Source organism: Macaca nemestrina, chromosome 18 (genome assembly GCF_043159975.1).
Source record: "Macaca nemestrina isolate mMacNem1 chromosome 18, mMacNem.hap1, whole genome shotgun sequence".
In the NCBI taxonomy this organism is placed as follows: Eukaryota; Metazoa; Chordata; class Mammalia; order Primates; family Cercopithecidae; genus Macaca; species Macaca nemestrina.
The window spans coordinates 9,174,945-9,198,160 of NC_092142.1; the positions used below are offsets into that span (position 1 = coordinate 9,174,945).

The window sequence follows — 23,216 nt, forward strand, 5'->3', positions numbered from 1 at the left end:
AAGACCCCGTCTCTAAAAAAATATATTTAAAAATTAACTGGGCATGGTGGTGCATGCCTGTAGTCCCAGCTACTTTGCGGGGCTAAGGTGGGAGGATCTCTCGAGCCCAGGAGTTCAAGGCTGCAGTGAGCCATGATCACACCACTGCATCCTAGTCTTTTTTTGGTCTAGCCCTTTTTTGTCTAAAAAAAAAAAAAAAAAAAAAAAGACCCTGTTTGAATGCTGGCTCATCTCAGTGGGTAGAGAGGGTGTTGTCAGGACTCTGGCCCAGCCCCGTCTAGTCACCCACGGCCAGTAGGGCCAGGTCTACACCCCTGTAGAGGAATGGGGAAGTGTCTGAGAATGGGGAGAATGGTGTGCCGAGCAGACACCCCAGAAGATACTTCCAACCCCACCCCACCCGTGATAGCACCTCAGTTGTCTGAAGACAGGATAATGACCTGTCTCTGTCTCCTAGGAGCTACCTCCTAGGGCTCTGCGCATGAAATGAGATGGTCCTACAGCACTAGCTGAGAGCCTGCACATAGCAAGTGCCCAGTACTTGATAATGCTTGGAGGGCAAGGGTGGCCTCTAACTGATCTTTGTGTGCCCTTGTACCCAGTGGAGGGTCCGGCACATGGTAGGTGTACCATGAATGTTCGTAACACAAATGCATCAATGGTAACTACCTCCCTCCTTCATTTACTCTTTCCTTCTAATAATACAGGCAACATTCTATTAGCTCTGTGGGCAGCCAGAGCATGCTGCCAACTCGCCATCCTGGGCTCAGTGCCTGATTCTCCACACTATTCCTGCCCTGTGCTGCTCAGCCCATGCGTTTCCCAGCACCTGCACCTCTACTCTGAATCCAGCCTGTCGTTCCTCCTTGCCCTGTTCTGTCTCCTTGGATTCAGGCCTCCCCTCCAGCTGTGGGATCTCTCTAGGTCTGTATTTATCACCTCTGGTTGGCGCTTCCTGTATGCTGTCATCACAGGAGCATAAGGGTGGGAGAAGCCTCTTGATCTTCATCTGGGTCCAGGATGGAATTTCTGTCCACTGTGGGGCTGGGTAGAGTCGGGCAGCCCAAGCCAGGGCTGCATGAGGAGAGGGCTGTGTCCCCAGGGTCTATCACAGAGTAAGTTTCAGGTCTCATAATTTGCAATAAATCCATGCATTAGGCACAAGCCAGGATTCCTGAGCCAGATATCTCTCAATCCCAATGCTCACTCCACCACCAACTTGCCGTGTCCTGGGTAAATCATATGGCTTCTTTTTAAAAAATAAATTATTTTAATTTGTTTACTATCCAAAGTACTCATTCATTATTTATTTATCAAGAGAAACTATTTGTAATTTTTTTTTGTGTGTGAGATGGAGTCTCACTCTATCGCCCAGGCTGGAGTGCAGTGGTGCGATCTCAGCTCACTGCCATCTCTGCCTCCCAGCTTCAAGTGATTCTTGTGCCTAATTTTTGTATTTTTAGTAAAGACAGGGTTTTACCATGTTGGCCAGGCTGATCTCGAACTCCTGACGTCAAGTGATCCACCTGCCTTGGCCTCCCAAAATTCTGGGATTACAGGAGTGAACCACTTACCGGTCCAAAGAGAAGCTATTTCTTAGCCCACATATTCATGTTTCATAGTTCAGGAACACAGGTCAGTGATAAACTTCTAGGTAATTCAACCCAAAGAAATTCTTTATATTCCAAAATCACTTCGCACTCTGAACAATAACAGTTGTCCTCATCGCCTCTGCATATGCCTTCTTTCTTGGTTCAGCCACAGCAAACTTAGAGAGCTGCAACACTCCAACTCTCTATAAGTCAATAGACTGCTCTGACAATGTGAAATCGCAGATACTGGGCCAGAAGGCCACACACCTGAGTTTTGTCAAAGCACTGGAAATCGAGGTAGTTGTCCTTGATAGGTATGTCAACCTCAACACCAATGTCTTTCCTGGATCACTTTTTTTTTTTAACTGTGATTTAAAAAATCACACACATGGCCGGGCGCGGCAGCTCACGCCTGTAATCCCAGCACTATGGGAGGCCGAGGCGGGTGGATCATGAGGTCAGGAGATCCAGACCATCCTGGCTAACACAGTGAAACCGCGTCTCTACTAAAAATATAAAAAAATTAGCCGGGCGTGGTGGCGGGTGCCTGTAGTCCCAGCTACTCGGGAGGCTGAGGCAGGTGAATGGCGTGAACCCGGGAGGCAGAGCTTGCAGTGAGCCGAGATCGCGCCACTGAACTCCAGCCTGGGCGACAGAGCGAGACTCCGTCTCAAATAAATAAATAAATAAATAAATAAATAAATATCACACACATAACATAAAATTTACCATCTTCACCATTTTTAAGTATCCAGTACGGTAATATAAGCACTTTTTTTTTTTTTTTGAGACGGAGTCTCGCTCTGTCACCCAGGCTGGGGTGCAGTGGTGCAATCTCGGCTCACTGCAAGCTCCACCTCCCGGGTTCACGCTGTTCTCCTGCCTCAGCCTCCCGAGTAGCTGGGACTACAGGCGCCAGCCACCACGCCTGGCTAATTTTTTGTATTTTTAGTAGAGACGGGGTTTCACCATGTTAGCCAGGGTGGTCTCCATCTCCTGACCTTGTGATCTGCCCACCTTCTGTTTCTAGGAGGTTGACTACTTTAGATGTTTCACATGAGAGGAATCATGCAGTATCTGATCTTTTGCAACTGGCTTATTTCACTTAGCATAGTATCTTCCAGGCTCATCCATATTGCAGCATGTGACAGGATTTCCTCCTTTTTTAAGGCTGCATAATATTCCACTGTGTGGATATGGCATATTTTTTCCCATTCATCTGTCAATGGACGTCTAGGTTGCTTCCATCTCTTGGCTATTGTGAATAATGCTACAGTGAACATGGGTTAAAATGCATCACTTCTGGAGCCTCAGTTTCCTCATCCATAAAATGGGGATAATCATGCCTGCCCCATTGTTGCTGGCACATGAAGAAAGCCTGATAAATCATGCTCCTAGCACCTTTCACTTTTCCTTCAAGATGCTTCTCCCCACCATAATGATGCCCTTTTAATGTTATGATTCATTTCACTCTCTTTGTTCCTCATGAGGATGTAAGCTCCAGGCCTGCCTCATTCACCCCTGTATGTCCAGCCTGAGAAACAGTACTTGTTACAAAGTTAGCACTCAATGGACTACTTGTTGCAAAATAAATAGAGGGATTTTGATGGAGTGTTTGGGCTAAGTGTTGTGTAACCGTGAGGTTTGCTGACTCTGGGGTCACACACAACTGAGTTCTGCTTTCAGATCCACCACTTAACCTCTCTGTGCCTCAATTCCCTCCTCTGTAAAAAGACCATGGAGCATAGTTGTGCATGTTAATAATAGTAATAAATATTAATCATACTGTATATAAAGCGTTTTGTGCCGCATGCATCACACAGAAAGGACTCAGGAAACAGGGTCCATGAAGAGGAATGACACATGAATGGTGCTATCGCTGTTCTGAGATACAAGTTTTGTTCTGAGATTCAATACCGTTTATGTAAAAAATACACATGCCAATTAACAAAACAGGTTTTTAGCAGAAAGATCTACAAACAGAAGGATGCACAGAAAACACATTTAAATGATGTTCTGGAGAGAGGGAACAGGGAGCAAGGAGAGATGATAAAAGGAAACAAACTAGGGGATAGGGGGTGCTCCAGGTTCCCAGTAAGAATAGCAATCAGGGCTGGACATGGTGGTTCATACCTGTAATCCCAGCACTTTGGGAGGCCGAGACAGGCAGATTACTTGAGGTCAGAAGTTCGAGACCAACCTAGCCAACATAGTGAAACCCAGTCTCTATTGGAAAAAAAAAAAAAAAAGCTAGGCATGGTGGCATGCTCCTGTAATCCCAGTTACTCAGGAGGCTGAGGTTGCAGTGAACCGAGATTGAGCCACTGCACTCCAGCCTGGGCGATAGAATGAGACTCCATCTCAAAAAAAAAAAAAAGTGAATTAAAGTATGTATTCAGTGTTACATAGTTTTGGGTTTTTTTTTGAAACAGGGTCTCACTTTGTCACCCAGGCCGGAGAGCAGTGGCATGATTATGGCTCACTGCAGCCTCAAATTCCTGGGCTTAGGCGATCCTCCCACCTCAGCCTCCTGAGTAGCTGGGACTATAGGCACGCACCACCACACCCAGCTAATTTTTAAAGTTTTTGTGAAGATGGGATCTTGCTATGCTGCCCAGACTGGTCTAGAACTCCTGGACTCAAGAAATCCTTGGTCTCCCAATGTGCTGAGATGACAGGTGTGAGCCACCATGCCTGGCCTAATATATAAAGTGCATGTTCAGTATAAAACCCAAGCATTTGACAATGTCAGAAGAACCTTCTCCACTAGGTGGGAAGTGGTGGGGATGGGATCTTTGACTGAGAGAGAAGTGGTCTTCGTGGGACTAAGTCTGCATTTCTGGTTTCTTTCAGGGTGGCAGCACGCAAAGAGCATCCCTGTCCCTCAAGGGGTCATGGCCTCCATGTTGCTCGCCCGGCACCTGGCCTGCAGCTTCCAGCACAGCTACCGCCTGCTGGTGCCCGGTAAGCCCCAGGGGTCTTGACAAGAACTGGTCCTAATGGAAGACACCATCCAGACTAGGGATTCCTGGGCTGGAAGAGCCCTTGGGGATAAAGGGACCAGCCAGTGAGTGTTCCTGGGACTGTCCCACTGTATTAGTCTGTTCTCATGCTGCTAACAAAGACATACCCGAGACTGGGTATTTTATAAAGAAAAAGAGGTTTAATGGTCTCACAGTTTCACATGGCTGGGGAGGCCTCACAATCATGACGGAAGGTGAAGGAGGAATAAAGGCACGTCTTACATGGAGACAGGCAAGAGAACGTGTGCAGGGGAACTGCCCTTTATAAAACCATCAGATCGTGTGAGACTTACTCAATTAACTCTCATGAGAACAGCATGGGAAAGACCCAATCTCATGATTCAGTTACCTCGCACTGGGTCCCTCCCACAACACGTGGGAATTATGGGAGCTACAATTCAAGATGAGATTTGAACGAGGACACAGCCAAACCATATCACCCACTATCCATAAAACTATCACCATCGCCACCTCCTTTCCCTCTCCCATCTCTGTCATATGATCCTGTCCCACGTGCCTCAGTGGGACGGGAATGGATCCACCCTGGAGCCACTCTGCCTGCAGATAGGCGATGGCCTCCACAGCCAGACGGTCCCAGGCCATCTCTGCAGGGTCCGCTGGGGAAATCACGCATCTGGGGTTGCTGCTAAGGAACAAAGAAAGCCATAAACAACTCCGAAATTGACCTAAAGGCCAACTGTGTTTCAAAGTCACTGGATCACTGGACGGGAGGCATCATCTTAGGAATGTGTCACCCCCACTCCACCCCACACCCACGGCCACCTGCACAGGCTCCTTCTTCCTTCTGTTTGAACTCTTCGAGACCTCCCTCCCAATAGTCCCACGAGGCAGACCCGAGTGAATCCCATTTTATAGGTAAGAGAACTGAGGCTCAGAGAAGCAAAGCTAGTTGCCCAAGGTCACACAGCCACTCGCATGCAACTCTGTCCAGCTCCGATGCTAAGTACTCCTCCAGGTGCCTCCGTGTGGCTCTGGAGACAGAGCCGCCAGCAGGTGTGAGCCACTGTGCCCAGCTAGTCAGCTAGTTTCTTTCTTTCCCTCCCTTCCTCCCTTCCTCCCCTCCTCCCCTGCTACTCTCCTTCCCTCCTTATCTTTCTCTTTCTTTCTCTCTTTCCCTCTCTCTCTGTCTCTCTCTTTCTTTTCTTGGTCTGTCACCCAGGCTGAAGCACAGTGGCTCAATCTCAGCTTACTGCAACCTCTGCCTTCTGGGTTCAAGTGCTTCTTCTGCCTCAGCCTCCCAAGTAGCTGGGATTACAGGCACCCACCACCACACCCGGCTAATTTTTTTTTGTACTTTTAGTAGAGACGAGGTTTCACCATGTTGGCCAGGCTGGTCTCCAACTCCTGACCTCAAGTGATCCGCCCATCTTGGCCTCCCAAAGTCTTTGGATTACAGGCATGAGCCACTGCACCCAGCCGACATTTTGCTTTATTTATTTATTGATTGATTGATTTATAAGAGAAGCATATTAATGTTTACTCATAATTATGCTAAAATAAATCAGAAAGATGTAGTTTTGGAGGGCTCCAAGTCAGAAAGAGAGTCTGGCACAGATGATCCATTCATTCCATAACTAAGGCTGTTGAGCACCTACTGCATGCCAAGTGCTGTCCTGGGTACTGAGGATGTGGCAGTGAAGAAAGAGATGTGGCTTTTTGGAGCTCTAGCCTGGTGGCACATGTGGCACCATCTTTAAAGGTCATTCTCAAGGACATCTGAGCCTTCTTAAGGAGACACCATGGGAAAAGTACTAGATCAAGATTCATATGATTGGGTTACCGGCTTCACCACACATTAACCAAGTGAGCCTAACCGATAGAGCTTATCCAAGACTCGGTTTTCTCATCAGGACAATGGGTCTAATAATCGTATCCTTCCTATTTCACAAATTTCTTGCATTAGAAGAAATAGTTCATATGAGCCAGGCACAGTGGCTCATGCCTATAATACCAACACTTTGGGAGGCTGAGGCGGGTGGATCACCTGAGGTCAGGAGGTCAGGACCAGCCTGGCCAACATGATGAAACCCCGTCTCTACTAAAAATACAAAAATTAGCTGGGCATGGTGGTGCACACCTGCAATCCCAGCTACTTGGGAGGCTGAGGCAGGAGAATCGCTTAGAACCCAGGAGGCGGAGGTTGCAGTGAGCCGAGATTATACCACTGCACTCCAGCTTGGGCAACAGAGCAAGACTCCGTCCAAAAAAAAAAAAATGGTTCATGTGAAAGCACTTTATTTGTATTTACAGTAAGGTGGGAAGTGTCCTAACTCACATTTTACAAGCATGGAAATACAGGCACAATGCCAAAAAAAAAAAAAAAATAGAAATGGCTAAATCACAGAGTTCCTTACCTTTACCTCTTCTGCATTTACTTGGCTGGAGCTGAATCCTTTTTGGCACATTTATGATTTAGAAAACCATATGGTGAGATTTTGTCTTTTCTTTTGACTTATTGATTTGGGATATCTAGTAAGCCAGAATATGGCTTTTTAAGAATACTAAAACACAGTGTTGGCAAAGATACAGGAATATGTGCACTCTCCTACACTGCTATTAGGCAAGTAGCAACCAGGGGAAGGGTTAAAAAATGATAGGAATTACAGCTTACTTTTAATCCAGTTAGCCTTCACCACCACTCCTTAAGGTAAAAGAAACTGCAAGTCAGGGAAATTAAGTTGCCAGAGTCACAGAGCTGATTAGCAGCTGAGCCATTCTTTTGAGCTAAGCCCAGTTGGCTCCAGGACCCAAGCCACTGTATTAGTTGTCTGCTGCCACATAACTCATACCCCCAAATTTAGCAGCTTGGGATCCTATGTTTATTATCTCACAGTTTCTGTGGTTTGGGAATCCAGGGGTGACTTAGCCAGATCCTCTGGCTCAAGGTCTGTGATGAGGGTGTAGTGAAGCTGTCAGCTGGGGCTGTGGTCTCATCTGATGGCTCAACGTGGCGGTTGGAGGATCCACTGGTAGTCCCACTTATGGGGTTGTGGCTGGATTCAGTTCCTTGGAAGCTGCCAGCCAGAAGCCACTCTCTCAGTTCCTTGATATGTGGACATCTTCACAGAGCTGCTTACAAAGCGGCAGTTGCTCCCTCAAAGCAAGAGAGGGTGCCAAAAATGGAAGCCTCAGCCTGCAACCATACCCACAGTGTTTTCCTGCTTCTCCATGGTATCTCCACCCATCAGGTCACTGTGAGGCCATTAAACATGATGATAGTTAACAATCTGAGGTGGTGTTCCCAATGGCACCATTTTATGCCTCCTCAAAACTAATAATCTTTTATTTTTTTTTTTTGAAGTGGAGTCTCGCTCTGGCGCCCAGGCTGGAGTGCAGTGGCGCGATCTCGGCTTACTGCAAGCTCCGCCTCCCGGGTTCAAGTGATTCTCCTGCCTCAGCCTCCCGAGGAGCTGGGACTACAGGCACCAACCACCACGCCCAGCTAATTTTTTTGTATTTTTAGTAGAGATGGGGTTTCACCGTGTTAGCCAGGATGGTCTCGATCTCCTGACCTCATGATCCACCTGCCTCAGACTCCCAATGTGCTGGGATTACAGGCGTGAGCCACCGCGCCCGGCCAAAACTAATAATCTTTTTTTTTTTTTTTTTTTTTTTTTGAGGCGGAGTCTCACTTTGTCGCCCAGGCTGGAGTGCAGTGGCACCATCTCAGCTCACTGCAAGCTCCACCTCCTAGGTTCACGCCATTCTCCTGCCTCAGCCTCCGAGTAGCTGGGACTACAGGCGCCCGCCACCTCGCCCGGCTAGTTTTTTTGTATTTTTGTAGTAGAGACGGGGTTTCACCGTGTCAACCAGGATAGTCTCGATCTCCTGACCTCGTGATCCGCCCATCTCGGCCTCCCAAAGTGCTGGGATCACAGGTGTGAGCCACTGCGCCCAGCCAAAACTAATAATCTTATGTTGGTAAATAGGATACAGAGAGTGGGAGACCACATCAAAATTGTTATCGCTGGGTAGAAAATTAAATGTGTTTTCTTTTTTCCATGTTGCTTCTTGGTATCTTCCTCAATAAGCATTTTATCACAAAATAAGTCGGGTGGATAGTTGCAGGAGCAGATAAAAAATTTTTTAACAGAAAAGCAGAGCAAATAACTCCAGTAGGGCTTGACCTTCATTCTGGCCAGGCTCACGTACAGAACTTTGGCCGTTTGGGAACATGACATTCGTTTATCACTCTCAGTCTAAAGATCAAGAGAACATTAGAAATGTTTGCTGCCTGCTTTATAGTTTGGAGCTAAAAATGGACTCTGGCTTGGCATGGCCACTGAGGGCTGTGAGCCCCAGAGGGCCGGGCTGGATGGACCGTTCACCCACTGTGTCTAGTCGTGTGTGTTATACTCTTGCCTTCTGGATGTTATTTTATTCATGAATGAAAATGCTTGATCATTCAGTATTAATTCAAACTGGTTTTTTGCATCTTTGTGATCATGATCAAAATTTGCCTTTGGGAGAAGTGTGTTGTTTTGCTGTAAATGTTTCATTCAGAGGCTAGCACTAGATGAAATCAAAGATGGCCTCAGTTCTATTCATAGCATCTAGGAAAGAGGTCAGATGGGCAAATTTCCTGCTAACCACTTGCTAGCTGTGTGATCTTGGGCAAATTAATTAACCTCTCTGAGCCTCAGTGTCTTCTTCTGTAATGTAAGAATAATAACACAAACTCCTCATAGGAGTTTGTGATAATTAAATGAGATAAGCCATGTAAATTGCTCCGGATGATTCCTGGTTTGTTCACCCTAAGTGCTCAATACACACTTGAATCTGCTTTTGTGTCTTCATAGATGAGATCCAAGAAAAGATTTACTTGTCCCTTCAATTTTTGTTCTGTTCTTTTGTGGTGTGTGGTGTTATATGTCATCATTAAGAGAATATTCAATGTAGTAGTATTTGGTTGTTTTCCTCTTTTAAAAATGCCAACATCGAGATATAGAAGGAAACGCAGAAGTATTGGAATTGCAAGAACCTGGGTTCCAGTACTGACTCTGCAACTCACTAGCTGTGTGACATCAGGAAAGTCACTTAACATCTCTGATCCTCATTTGTAAACTGTGAACAACAATACCCATCTATATTGTTGTATTTACTTGTGGATTACTTAAAATAGATGGGAGTTTGCCTAAATAGGGCCAGCCTAGCATTTTAGTAAAGACTGAATATGTGCTAATTTCCCCATTCCCCCACTTTCTGATAGCACAGTTGCAAACAAACTTATGGAAAACATGATAGGAACTGATACAGTTCTTGGAACAGACCCATCTGCCTTGCAGCTGTCCTCAGCATTCCTGGCTTGTGCCCCATAGCTCCCAGTTGGCCATTTCTCACCCTTTCTTCACTACCTCTCCCAGTTCCTGTTTCCCCATGGCCTTGACATCCTCATTATTGCGGCTCCATTTGATCCCACGCTCTCCAGTCATTTCTCTCTGGATCCATTCAGCCGCAGTTCCCCCTGTGAACTGCTCCCATTTCCAGTGTTTCCACACTCCAGTTCCCAAGAAATCTGATTGCTACAATGCAATGTCAAGACACTTTCTGGAGAAAAGAAAGGAGGATGTGTGTGTCCTCATTTAAGAACAGCTTGCTAATTTCTAATTTTTCATTTTCCTCCTTTGCTGGAAACAAAGCAAGATTTGCACCGGTGAAGAGCTATTTTTATCAAAATATGCATCCCTGAAGATCTAGTTGGAATCAATGCTGTCCTGTAATCCTGAGTTCTGGCCAAGGAAAAGATAAATAGTGTAAAAAAGTAGGACTGGGCACGGTGGCTCACACCTGTAATCCCAGCACTTTGCGGGGCCGAGGCAGGTGGATCGCCTGAGCTCAGGAGTTCGAGACCAGTCTGGGAAACATGGCAAAACCCCTTCTCTGCCAAAAATGCAAAAAATTAGCCAGGCATGGTGGCGCATGCCTGTGATCCCAGCTACTCAGGGGTCTAAGGTGAGAGGATTGCTTTAAACTGGGATGCAGAGGTTGCAGTGAGCCAAGATCGCACCACTGCATTCCAGCCTGGGCGACAGAGTGAGACCCTGTCTCAAAAAGTAGCCAGGCACAGTGTTGTGTGCCTGTAGTCCTAGCTATGTGGGAGGCTCAGGCAGGAGGATCACTTGAGCCCAGGAGTTCAAAGCCAGGCTGGGCAACATAGCGAGACCTCATTTCTTTAAAAAAAAAAAAAAAAAAAAAAGGCCGGGCGCGGTGGCTCACGCCTGTAATCCCAGCACTTTGGGAGGCCGAGGCGGGCGGACCACAAGGTCAGGAGATCGAGACCATGGTGAAACCCCGTCTCTACTAAAAATAGAAAAAATTAGCCGGGCACAGTGGCGGGCGCCTGTAGTCCCAGCTAATCGGGAGGCTGAGGCCGGAGAATGGCGTGAACCCGGGAGTCGGAGCTTCCAGTGAGCCGAGATTGTGCCACTGCACTCTAGCCTGGGCGACAGAGCGAGACTCCGTCTCAAAAAAAAAAAAAAAAAAAAAAAAAGGCATCGATATGTTCTAGGACCTTTAACTCTCTTCTAATGGAATACTCTTTAGGAATTCCCTTTTTCAGATCAAAGAGAAGAAAATAAAAGCTGGTTTTTTTCATCCTTATGTAAGTGTACTGCTGTATTTTAACTGTGCTTTTTGTTCAAAAGACAGCATGATGTTACATAATTAATTCAGAAACCTTTGATAACCAAAGCAATTATGGAAAATTAAGAGTGAATTTAAATATATTTCTAAATCTCATAGCTTTGTATAGTTCAACAAGCTATCTGAGTGTGTGTCTGTGTGTGTGTGTGTGTGTGTGTGTGTGTGTCACGGGAGATCTTAGCACATTTCTTAACTTCTCTGAGCTTTAGAGTCCTCTCTTATGTAATGGAAACAGTTTTATAGTACATTTTTTATAATATGTTATATAGCCGGGCGCAGTGGCTCATGCCTGTAATCCCAGCACTTTGGGAGGCCGAGACGGGTGGATCACAAGGTCAGGAGATCGAGACCATCCTGGCTAACTTGGTGAAACCCTGTCTGTACTAAAAATACAAAAAATTAGCCGGGTTTGGTGGCGGGTGCCTGTAGTCCCAGCTACTGGGGAGGCTGAGGCAGGAGAATGGCGTGAACCTGGGAGGCGGAGCTTGCAGTGAGCCGAGATCGCGCCACTGTACTCCAGCCTGGGCAACAGAGCGAGACTCCGTCTCAAAAAAATAAAATATATATATATATAAAATATATATATATTTTTAGTTATCTTATATAATATATATTTTAGCTACCATGTATTATATATGTTTTAGTTATAATATATTATATAATATATATTTTAGTTATAATGTATTATACAATACATATTTTTGTTATAACATTATATATGTTATAGTATATTATATATATTTTGTTATATAATATATTTTAGTTATATTTATGTTTTTGTTACAATAATATATAATATATATTTTAGTTATATATTTTTGTTATATTATATATGTATATTTGTTTATTATATATATGAAGACGAAATTCGATTATTTATGTAATTTATATAAAGTGTCCACTGATTCCTTAGTTTGGTACAATTATGGCAACCCCAGTAAGAGGAAGTAACATTTCCCAACCATCAGATAGTACCGGGAAGGTGAAAGATCAACAGTAACACTAAAGGGATTTCTAGGGGTTCCTGACGGTAAACCCTCATACACTTGTCTTGGATTCACTGCACCTGTCTTCCACTCAGGGATCAGCAAGGTTTGGGCTTGAGCTACCCTTTGTGTTTCAGCAACATACGGAGCTAAAAAGATTTGTGGGATTAACCCGCGAAATCAAACACTCTCTGTAAATTCATTATACGTTACGTGGAAAATGTGAAATGTGTTTCAAACAAATGATGCGTGACCATGTATTAGTCTGTTCTCGCAATGCTACAGAAAAATACCTGGGATTGGGTAATTTTTAAAGAAAAGAGGTTTAATTGGCTCATGGTTCTGCAGGCTGTACAGGAAGTATGATGCTGGCATCTGCTCAGCTTCTGGGGAGGCCTCAGGAAACTTCCAATCATGGTGGAAGGAAAAGGGGAAACAAGGTGTCTCACATGGTAGGAATAGGAGCAAGAAAGCAAGCAGGGAGGAGCCACACTTTTTTTTTTTTTTTTTTGAGAGGGAGTCTCACTTTGTCACCCAATCTGAAGTGCAGTGGCACGATCTTGGCTCACTGCAGCCTCTGCCTCCTAGGTTCAAGCAATTCTCATGCCTCAGCCTACCTAATAGCTGGGATTACAGGTGCCTGCCACCACACCCAGCTAGTTTTTATATTTTTGGTAGAGATGGGATTTCGCCATGTTGGCCAGGCTGGTCTTGAACTCCTGACTTGAGGTGATCCACCTGCCTCAACCTCCCAAAGTGCTGGGATTACAGGCATGAGCCAGTGTGCCCGACCAGCCACACACTTTTAAACAACCAGATCTCAACCGGCCTAAAAAGACACAAATTAGCCGGGCGTGGTGGCGGACACCTGTAATCTCAGCTACTTGGGAGGCTGAGGCAGGAGAATCACTTGAACCTGGGAGGCAGAGGTTGCAGTGAGCCAAGATTGTGTCTCTGCACTCCAGCCTGGGCAACTGAGTGACACTCTGTTTCAAAAAATAAAAATAAAAATAAATAAATAAATAAACAACCAGATCTCATGAGAACTCACTTTCTCCATGACAGCACAAAGCAGGATGGTGTTACACCATGAGAAACTGTCCCCATAATCCTATCACCTCCCACAAGACCTCACCTCCAGCATTAGGGATTACATTTCAACATGAGATGTGGGCGGCGACATAGATCCCAACCATGTCAGACCCAAAGCTTGATTTTTAAAACAGAAACCATTTATTAAATGGGACCATCTGAATTTAGAAATGGGATGAATGCTTCCTAGGTAATTTTGATAGGCACAACTGGGTTTGGGTGCTCCTGACTTTTGGTAGGTAGAAGCCAGGGATGCTGCAAAGCATTCTATAATACACAGGACAGCCCCCCACAACAGAGGATTACCCAACCCCAAAATGTTAATATTGTCAAGGTTGAGAAACTTTGGTCTATATACATTTGGATGTAGATTACATTTTTACAAACTTTGGATACTTTTTGGAATCTGACCTTTCAGGTGCTAATGCCACGGGCATCTTTCCATGTACGTGAATATTCCAAATGTCAACCTCAAAACAATTAACGGGTACATAATATTCCATGAAATGGTTGACTATGCCACATTCTACTTAGCCGACTTCCGGTGCTGGACATTTAGGTTGTTTTCTCTTTGTTTTTTGTTCGTTTGTTGAGACAGCGGCTCACTCTTTTGCCCAAGCTGAAGTGCTGCGGTCATGGATCACGGCAGCCTCAACCTCCCAGGCGAAAGCAATCCTCCCAACTCAGCCTCCCAAGTAGCTGGAAGTAAAGGCATTCACCACCATGCCTGGCTAATTTTTGTTCTCTGGAGTTTTTTTGGTAGAGTTGGAGTTTCACCATGTTGAAGCTGGTCGTGAGCTCAAGGAATCCACCCACCTTGGACCCCCAGAGTGCTGGGATTACTGGCATGAGCTACCACATCTGGCCCTCTTTGCTGTTCTTATAGACAATATATGATGAATATTGTTTACCTCCATCTTTGTGTACTGGTCCCATTCTTTTCTTAGGATGAATCATCAAAAATGAGATTGCTCAGTTGAAAGCAATAGAAAGCGGGCATCAGATCAGGCATGGTGGCTCACACCTATAATCCCAGCACTTTGGGAGGTCAAAGCAGGTGCATTGCTTGAGCCCAGGAGTTTGACGCCAGCCCGGGCAACATGGCGAAACCCCATCTCTACTAAAAATACCAAAATTATCCGGGCGTGGTGGTGCGTGCCTGTAATCCCAGATACTCAGGAGGCTGAGGTAGAAGGATCACCTGAGCCTTGGGAGGTCAGGGCTGCAGTGAGCCATGTTGGTGTCAATGCACTCCAGCCTGGGCAATAGAGCAAGACCTTGTCTCAAATAAATAAATAAATAAATAAATAAATAAATAAATAAATAAATAGCTGGCACTAGCTTATACTCCTGCCAGTAAAACCGGATCATGCCTACTTGCCTACAACTTTGCTGACACTGGGTTTTCCCGTGTTTAAAATCTACAGTGTCCTCGTGGTGCCCCAGTTGATCTGTCCAGACACAGTGTTCCGGGGTGGTCTGGCTGGGATGGGGCTAAGGTCCTGGCACTACCTCTGTTAGGGACATTGGGCATCAGTCAGGGCAGAATCCTCATGATCTCAACTGTCACCAGGGATTTCTCATTGTCTTTGTTTACTGCAGGATCCAGACACATTAGTCAACCCGCAGCCAAAGTCGACGTTGAATTTGATTATGATGGGCCTCTGATGAAGACGGAAGTCCCAGGGCCTAGATCTCGGGTGAGTTGAGCACACCTGAGTGGGGTATTTTGGAAAAGGGAGAAAGGGGCCTAAGAAGCAAGAGCACAGCCAAGCTTAGGGACCTGTATTGATTGTCAGCTGCTTTTAGAGAGTTCATCACCAGAGATCCGAGATATTCAATTAGGCCATTTTGCCGTAAGACACCAAAGAAGGGCTGGGAGCGGTGGCTCATGCCTGTAATCCCAGCACTTTGGGAGGTCGAGGCGGGAGGATCACTTGAGGTCAGGAGTTCAAGACCAGCCTGGCCAACATAGTGAAACCCTGTCTCTACTCAAAATACAAAAATTGGCTAGGAGTGGTGGCGCACGCCTGTAGTCCCAGCTACTCGGGAGGCTGAGGCAAGGCAATCACTTGAATCCGGGAGGCAGAGTTTGCAGTGAGCTGAGATGGTGCCTCTGCACTCTAACCTGGGCGACAGAGCAAGACTCCATCTCAAAAAAAAAAAAAAGAAGCCAACGAAGGCATAACAGAGGAGATGTATCAGTTTTCTGTTACCACAGTAATGCTTCATAACAAACAGCCACAAAAATCCCACTAGCCTAGAGCAAGCCAATTGCTCATGCACTTAAGGTTCGTTGGGAGTTGGGTAGGCAACTCTGTTGGGCTCACCTGTATGCCTGGGGGATGGCTGGCTGTTGGTTGATCTAGGTTAGGTATGGCTTGAATCACTGCAGTGATTTGGTTCTCTTCCATGTGTCTGCCATGTTCCAGAAGGCTAGACAGGGCTTGTTCTCATGGCAATGACAAAGGTGTACAAAAGCAAGAGGAGAACATGCTACAGTTCTACTGAGGCCTGGGTGCTGTATGGGTCTGCCATCACTGCTGCCTCCTTTTGCTGGCCGAAGCAAGTCATAGCTTGTCTTAAGTCCAGAGTCAAGGGCTGGGGTACAACATCCAACCAACAGTGGAAGAACATGGCAGTGTTACATGGCACAGGGCTCAGAGATCAAATGCCCTTGAACTTGGTCTTGAAACCTTTCTAATACAAATTTATTTTTTCTTTGCATATTTTGCATATTTCATCCGTAATGTCTTTTTTTTTTTTTTTACTGTCAAAACATACTTCTTTTGTCATTGCAACTATTTTATAAATCCAGAAATCTTTGTACTAATATAAGTGATTGTAGTTATTTTGGATAGTGTTTTGCTAACAAATGGGAGAGATTTTAAATGCATATTTCTATTGGGGAGATAGATTTTAATCTAGTAGTAGTAAAATTCTTGGAACACCTCTTCATGTTTTTTTCATGAATATTATCCTGTGTTTTTATGTGGAAATATATAATTTTATGACACTAACTGGTAACATCTATTTTATGTTGAATTACTTTTGGAGTTGAAATCTTTGTAATATCAAAGCAGCTAGTTTCTAATTCCCTGTTTCTGTATAGAATAAAGTACAAGTGGTTTATGGAGTGTTTGGATTATAATTATAAATGGTTCTTTGATATGCAAGTTAATATTTTCAGTTATTTATATTCTTAATGAGGTGTTAACACCATTTTTTCCCCAAATAACAGAGAATCTGTGTTTTTATGGACACTAGATAAACACCTTCAGCTTGAGATTTTCTTGCTAAATATTTTAGTTTATTTTATCTTTCAGGTGTCTGAATTTCAGCCTGTCTATTGTACTAGTAATTTAAGTGTGTAATGGAATAGTTTCCTGTCAACTATTTATATCAAGTAATTTTTAAAGTAATATTATTGACTAATAAAATATTAAGTTATAGAAAATGTCAAGACTTGGGAAAACATGAAAGACTTTAAGCTATTTTGGCAAAAAAGAGTGTGGACTTGCTATAATGCTTTTTTTCTTCTTGCCTGCAGGCGTTAATGAAACAGCTGAATATAATTCAGGTAAGTGAGGATGAGGTAACGTTCCTTGTGTTGCTTCTTTATCACAACTGAGTTAAAAGACAGATGCTTAATCTGTTCTGGCTCTTGTTTTAAAATAATGTAGTTGGCTTTTGTTCTAAATGTTTTTTCTCATTTCCTTTGTGATTTCTTCTTTGACCCGTTGGTTATTTACCTGATGTTTAATTTCCACACTTTGGTAAATTTCCCAAATTTCTTTCTGTTATTGATTTGTGGTTTCATTCCATTATGGTTGGAAAGCACATTTTTGTGATTTCAATCCTGTTAAATTTATTGAGCCTTTTTTTATGGTCTAGCATATGGTCTATCCTGGAGAATATTCCCTCTGTACTTGAGAAGAATCTGTATTCCTCTGTTGTTGGGCAGAGTGTTCTATAGATGTTTGTTAGGTCGGTTGCTTTTAGAATATTGTTCAAATCTTCTATTTCCTTGCTCACCTTCTGCTTAGTTGTGCTATCCATTATGGAATGCCAGATGTTGACATCTTCAACTATTATTATCAAACTATTTTTCTGTCTAACTATTTTTCTATCAAACTACTTTGATTCTGTTTTTGCTCTATGTATTCAGGGCTCTGATGTTAGGTGCAAATATGTTTATAATTGTCATATCTTCTTAGTGGATTGACCCTTTATAATATTAATATTATAATATTCTCTCTTTAGTAACATTTTTATAGCCTATTTTTTCTGATATGAGTACAACCGCTTCTAGCTTTCTTACGGTTGCTGTGTGCATCAGATACCTTTCTCCATCGTTTTACTTTCAAACTATTTGTGTTCTTGAATCTAAAGTGTCTTCTGTAAACAGCATAGAGTTGGTTCTTTTTATCCAGTCTGACAGTCTCTGCCTTTTGATTGGATTGTTGAATCCATTCACAGTTAATGTTATTATTCATATGGTTGTATTTACAGCTGCCATTTATTGTTGTTCTCTATATGTCTTCTGTCTTTTGTTCCTCTTTTTTTTTTTTTTTTTTTTTTGAGACGGAGTCTCGCTCTGTCGCCCAGGCTGGAGTGCAGTGGTGTGATCTCGGCTCACTGCAAGCTCCGCCTCCCGGGTTCACGCCATTCTCCTGCCTCAGCCTCCCGAGTAGCTGGGACTACAAGCGCCCGCCACCACGCCCAGCTAATTTTTTTTTTTTGTATTTTAGTAGAGACGGGGTTTCACCGTGTTAGCCAGGATGGTCTTGATCTCCTGACCTCGTGATCCGCCCATCTCGGCCTCCCAAAGTGCTGAGATTACAGGCGTGAGCCACCGCGCCCAGCCTTTTTTTTGTATTTTAATGGAGTTTTTCTCTTATTGCCCAGGCTAGAGTGCAGTGGTGCAATCTTGGCTCACTGCAACCTCCGCCTTCCAGTTTCAAGAGATTCTCCTGCCTCAGCCTCCCAAGTCTCTGGGACTACAGGCGCCTGCCACCAGGCCCAGCTAATCTTTTTGTATTTTTAGTAGAGACGGGGTTTCACCATGTTGGTCAGGCTGGTCTCGAACTGCTGACCTCGTGATCCACCTGCCTCGGCCTCCCAAAGTGCTGGGATTACAGGCGTGAGCCACCCCACCCAACCCTTTTTTGTTTTTTGTTTTTTGTTTTTTTGAGATGAAGTCTCACTCTGTCACCCAGGCTGATGTGCAGTGGTACAATCTCAGCTCACTGCAACCTCCACCTCCTGGGTTCAAGCAATTCTCCTGCCTCAGTCTCCCAAGTAGCTGGGATTACAGGTGCCCGCTACCACACCTGGCTAATTTTTGTATTTTTAGTAGAGATGAGGTTTCACCATGTTGCCCAAGCTGGTCTTGAACTCCTGACTTCAAATAATCCACCTGCCTTGGCCTCCCAAAGTGCTGGGATTACAGGCATGAGCCACTGTGCTCAGCTCTCTTGTAATGTTTTTTATTTTGCATTAAGTGAGTACTTTCCAGTGTAACATTTTTATTTCTTTAATGATTACTGTATATTTTTAGTTTTTTTTGAGGTTGCTCTAAGGTTTACCATACATTACAGAATCGACTTCAGATTTGTATCCCTTTTTGTGTTCTGATGTATAAAACGCATACAGAAAAATTCATGAAATATAAAATCACAGCTTACTGAACTATTATAAAGCAAACCACCCATGCCCTTAGCCAAAGCAAGAAATACATTGCCGGCACCCACAGATGCCCCTATGTATCCACAGATAGTCACAATATGGTGTACTTCACTGATTCAAGCTTAATCCTGAAAGACCAAGAATCTAGGGAGTGGCAGTGAGCCTGAGTTAGTCTCTTTTTTCTCCAAGAATGCAGAGGCTGTGCATTTTTTCTGCAATTACAAAGAGAGCCGAGGCAATTACCTGGTTGATGTGGACGGCAACCGAATGCTGGATCTTTATTCCCAGATCTCCTCTGTCCCCATAGGTAAGAGCTGGGAAATCATGCCTTGGAGATAACCTCTGTTTCTGTCTCTCCTAGTTGTGGCTATCCAGGTATTAGGATGTGGCTTCCAGCAGGCACATCCCAGGGTGTTGCCTGACACTTTGCTCAGGGGTAGGAAAAAAATAAGTAATGTGTAAAGGGCATATTATTAGACATATTATATGTCCTCTCTCATCTACTCCTTCCCCAAATTCTACAAGGTAAGTATGTATTAATATCCCCATTTTGCAGACAGGTAAACAAAGCGTAGAAAGGTTTGATACCTTGCATAGGAATCATAGATAGAACGCGAACCCATCGGTGTGACGACAGTGGCCCCTAGGTAGGTGTCTTAGGTTGAGGGTCCTCGAAGAAGAGCCTGAGGTGAGGATTTCCTTTTTCCCCTGCTTTTTTTTTTTTTTTTTTTTTCAGACGGAGTCTTGCTATGTCGACCAGGTTCGAGTGAAGTGGCACAATCTTGGTTCACTGCAACCTCTACCTCCCGGGTTCAAGCGATTCTCGTGCCTCAGCCTCCCAAGTAGCTGGGATTACAGGCTCGCGCCACCATGCCTATCTAATTTTTGTATTTTTAGTAGAGACGGACTTTTACCACGTTGGCCAGGATAGTCTAGAACTCCTGAGTGCAAGTGATCTGCCTGCCTCAGCCTCCCACAGTGCTAGGATTATAGGTGTGAGCCACTACGCCCAGCCTAATTTTTTTTTTTTTAGAGACAGGGTCTCACTATGCTGTCCAGGCTGGTCTCAAACTCCTGGAGTCAAGTGATCCTCCCACCTCGGCCTCCCAAAGTGCTAGGATTACAGATGTGAGCCACTGAAACCAGCCAAAGGTAGGGATTCTTGGGCAGGTTGTTGATTGAGGGAGAGCTCTCAGGAGAAAGGGGAGGAAAGGAAAGAGCCTAGGGCAGGGGGAAGAAGCTAAGAAGGAAGGTCTCAGCTGGAACTATCCACAGCCTGACCCCACTTGGGGCTCTGGAGCATGCACCACACCCCACAGTTGGTCTCAGAATGAAGGAAAGGGTCTGGCTTTTTATGCCCCTTCACCAGCCAGTCATCACCCATCAGCTGCCAGAGGGGAGAACTTGTGTAATCTCCTGGGCAAAGCGGCTTCCATTTGCCAAGGGCCGTTTTCCAGGCAAGGAGGCAGCTGGAGTTATCAACCAACACACAGAGCAGCTGGGAAACAGCGACCTGCCCAGTAAAAGTGACCTTGGTGGGAAGCCCACAGCCTCTGCCTCCCAGGGTCACCTCCCAGCCCCCAATCAGCATTCCCTCTGGACCCTGCTCAGCAGCCTGGAGCCTTTCCTTGAGACCCAGCCTTGGCTGTCCACACCGCTTCTTCTTACCCTGCTCATTTCCTCACACCTATTAATTTCCCACTAAGATGCTATTAGACAATAAGTGGACTCATTCTTTTGGGGAAGTCCATCATTCAGGAATGCCTCAGCCATGGAAGGCATTTTGGAGACAAAGATTTACAAAACCCCATCTCCCATTTGTGTGGGAGTGAAAGGGATGGGCTCTTGACTTGTCCTGGGTTCAAATCCTGGCTCCACTATATATTAGCTGTGGGATTGTGACCCACCCCCCAGGAGTCCCTCAGTCTGAATGCCCAGCTAGCCACTGTGTGCATGAAGGTCAGGGAATCAGATTAGCAGCGTTTGTTAAAAAAAACTAGAAGTTTGGTCAGGCACGGTGGCGCATGCTGGTAATCCCAGCACTTTGGGAGGCCAAAGGAAGAGGATTGCTTGAGGCCAGGAGTTTAAGACCAATCTGGGCATTATAGTGAGACCCAACCCCAATCTCTACAAAAAATTTTTAAAAATTAGCTAGGCATGCCTACAGGTGCATGCCTGTAGTCCCAGCTACTCTGGAGGCTCAGTCAGGAGGATCGCTGGAGCCCAGGAGTTTGAGGCTGCAGTGGGCTTTGATCACACCACTGCACTTCAGCCTGGGCAACAGTGCAAGACCCTGTCTCAGTAAAAAACAAAAACGGAAACATTCTAGAAGTTCTAAAAGTTCTCTCTCTGGCCACCTGTCCTCCCATATCTGTAGTCTTCAAAAAGATTTTTTTAAGTTGATATTTATTGAGAATTTACTATGCATCTGGCATATTGCCAAGTGCCTTATATGTTATCTCATTAAATGGCTACAACTGCCTTAGAGTAGGGTCTTTTAACATCACCTCCAGTTGACTGATGGGCGCAAGTTTCAGGAGCTTACAGGGTTTTCCCGGCATACACAGGGAATCCAAGGCTAAGCCAGTGTGTGAACGAATGACTCTCTGCCTCCCAAGCGTATTTCTATGGTAGCTGCCTTGCAGACACCTGCCCCTGCCCTGCCGTGAAATGTGGGAGTCCCACAGCATCAAAAGCCCAAGGCAGGATTTCCCTGATCAGAGGGACCAGCTCTGCTCTCATCTCTTCTTCAGAAGCCAGTAAGGCACACCGCATCTGAGGCTAAATGAGGTTTACCTGGAACGGGCTTATCTCTCCAGAGGCAAAAAAAGGTCATGAACACACAAGCAGTGTTGATAAGGAGCCAGGGCTTAAAGACCTTTGGCCCGGAAACAGTTGGAGAAACCCAGAGTGTTCCTTTTTTGAGTAAGGCGCACTTTTCAGTCTTGGGCCCAGCATGTGTTGGAGTAGGATGGGGGAGTGCCAGGGATGAATGTTAATAGTCCTCCCCACCTTTGTCCCCCTTCGTGACTCTCCCATCTATCTTCTCGACCAGGCAGCATGGAACCCCAAGGCATTTCAAATCACTTTCACTTTTCTACTCTATTAGGAGAAAGTCTGCCCTGGGTGATGCCAGGTCTTTAATACCTGTTTCCACTGGCTGATCTCTTACTGTAGAGGAGCGCGTGGCCCAGGCTCAGAGGCTTGGGCAGGCAAGAGAAAGATTGTGCCCATGGCATTCAACCTCTGGCCACACTGATATAAAGTCTCCTTTCAAAGTAAATGTATTTGGCCGGGCACAGTGGTTCATACCTGTAATCCCAACATTTTGGGAGGCTAAGACAGGAAGATAGCTTGAGCTCAGGAGTTTGAGACCAGCCTGGCCAGCATGGTGAAACCCTGTCTATAAAAATAAAAAACAAAAAGTAGCCGGGCATGGTGGTGCACACCTGTAATCCCAGCTATTCAGGAGGCTGAAGTGGGAGGATTACTTAAGCTGGGGAGGTTGAGGCCGCAGTGAGCCATGATTACACCACTGCACTCCAGCCTGGGCAACAGAGTGAGACCCTGTCTCAAACAAACAAACAAACAAACAAAGAAAACAATAAAAAAAAGAAAAGCTTCAAGGGGTGAATTCTGAGATTAGCTGGTGATGTTCAAATTCAGCAGGAGTTAGTATGAACCTTATGGTGGAAATTCAGGCCATGACATCAGCAAGCTCATTTTGCACAAACTCCAGTTGACCATCTTGGTCCCCCTATGGCTTCCAGACACATGAAAGTGAGGATGCATTCATCAGGGTGAGAGCTGTGATTTTTGGAAACTCAAGTCAAACACATGAGGTCAGCTGCTGAGTTCTTTTCGCAGAGGGAGACACTGCTGCCCTCTTGTTCTCCAACCTTATGTGTAATTGTCTCCCAGGACTGACTGGGAGATGATCTGCAGGGCAGGTGCATTAATTACCAGGAGATAGAAAGTGGCTTGACTTCAGGCCGGGTGCGGTGGCTCACACCTGTAATCCTAGCACTTTGGAAGGCTGAGGTGGGCGGATCACTTGAGGACAGGAGTTCAAGACCAACCTGGCCAACATGGTGAAACCTCGTATCTACTAAAAATACAAAAAAATTAGCCAGGCATGGTGGCACACACCTGTGAACCCAGCTACTCCGGAG

General features: G+C 45.1%; 1 protein-coding gene across 6 annotated transcripts in view; it reads left to right on the forward strand.

Annotated features, from left to right (window-relative positions):
- The window catches only part of LOC105467801 (4-aminobutyrate aminotransferase), a 102,701-nt gene that overhangs the window by 52,916 nt on the left and 26,569 nt on the right, over positions 1 to 23,216 (forward strand). For 5 of the 6 annotated variants that reach the window (XM_071084104.1, XM_071084103.1, XM_071084100.1 and 2 more), the window contains exons 2-5: positions 4,446 to 4,556; positions 14,959 to 15,056; positions 16,907 to 16,936; positions 19,234 to 19,351. In XM_071084104.1, coding sequence (XP_070940205.1) covers positions 4,487 to 4,556; positions 14,959 to 15,056; positions 16,907 to 16,936; positions 19,234 to 19,351 — 316 coding nt within the window. In that variant the 5' untranslated portion in view covers positions 4,446 to 4,486. Of the gene's footprint in view, positions 1 to 905; positions 925 to 4,445; positions 4,557 to 14,958; positions 15,057 to 16,906; positions 16,937 to 19,233; positions 19,352 to 23,216 lie in introns of those variants that run through there. The other variant, XM_071084101.1, reaches the window with a different exon arrangement.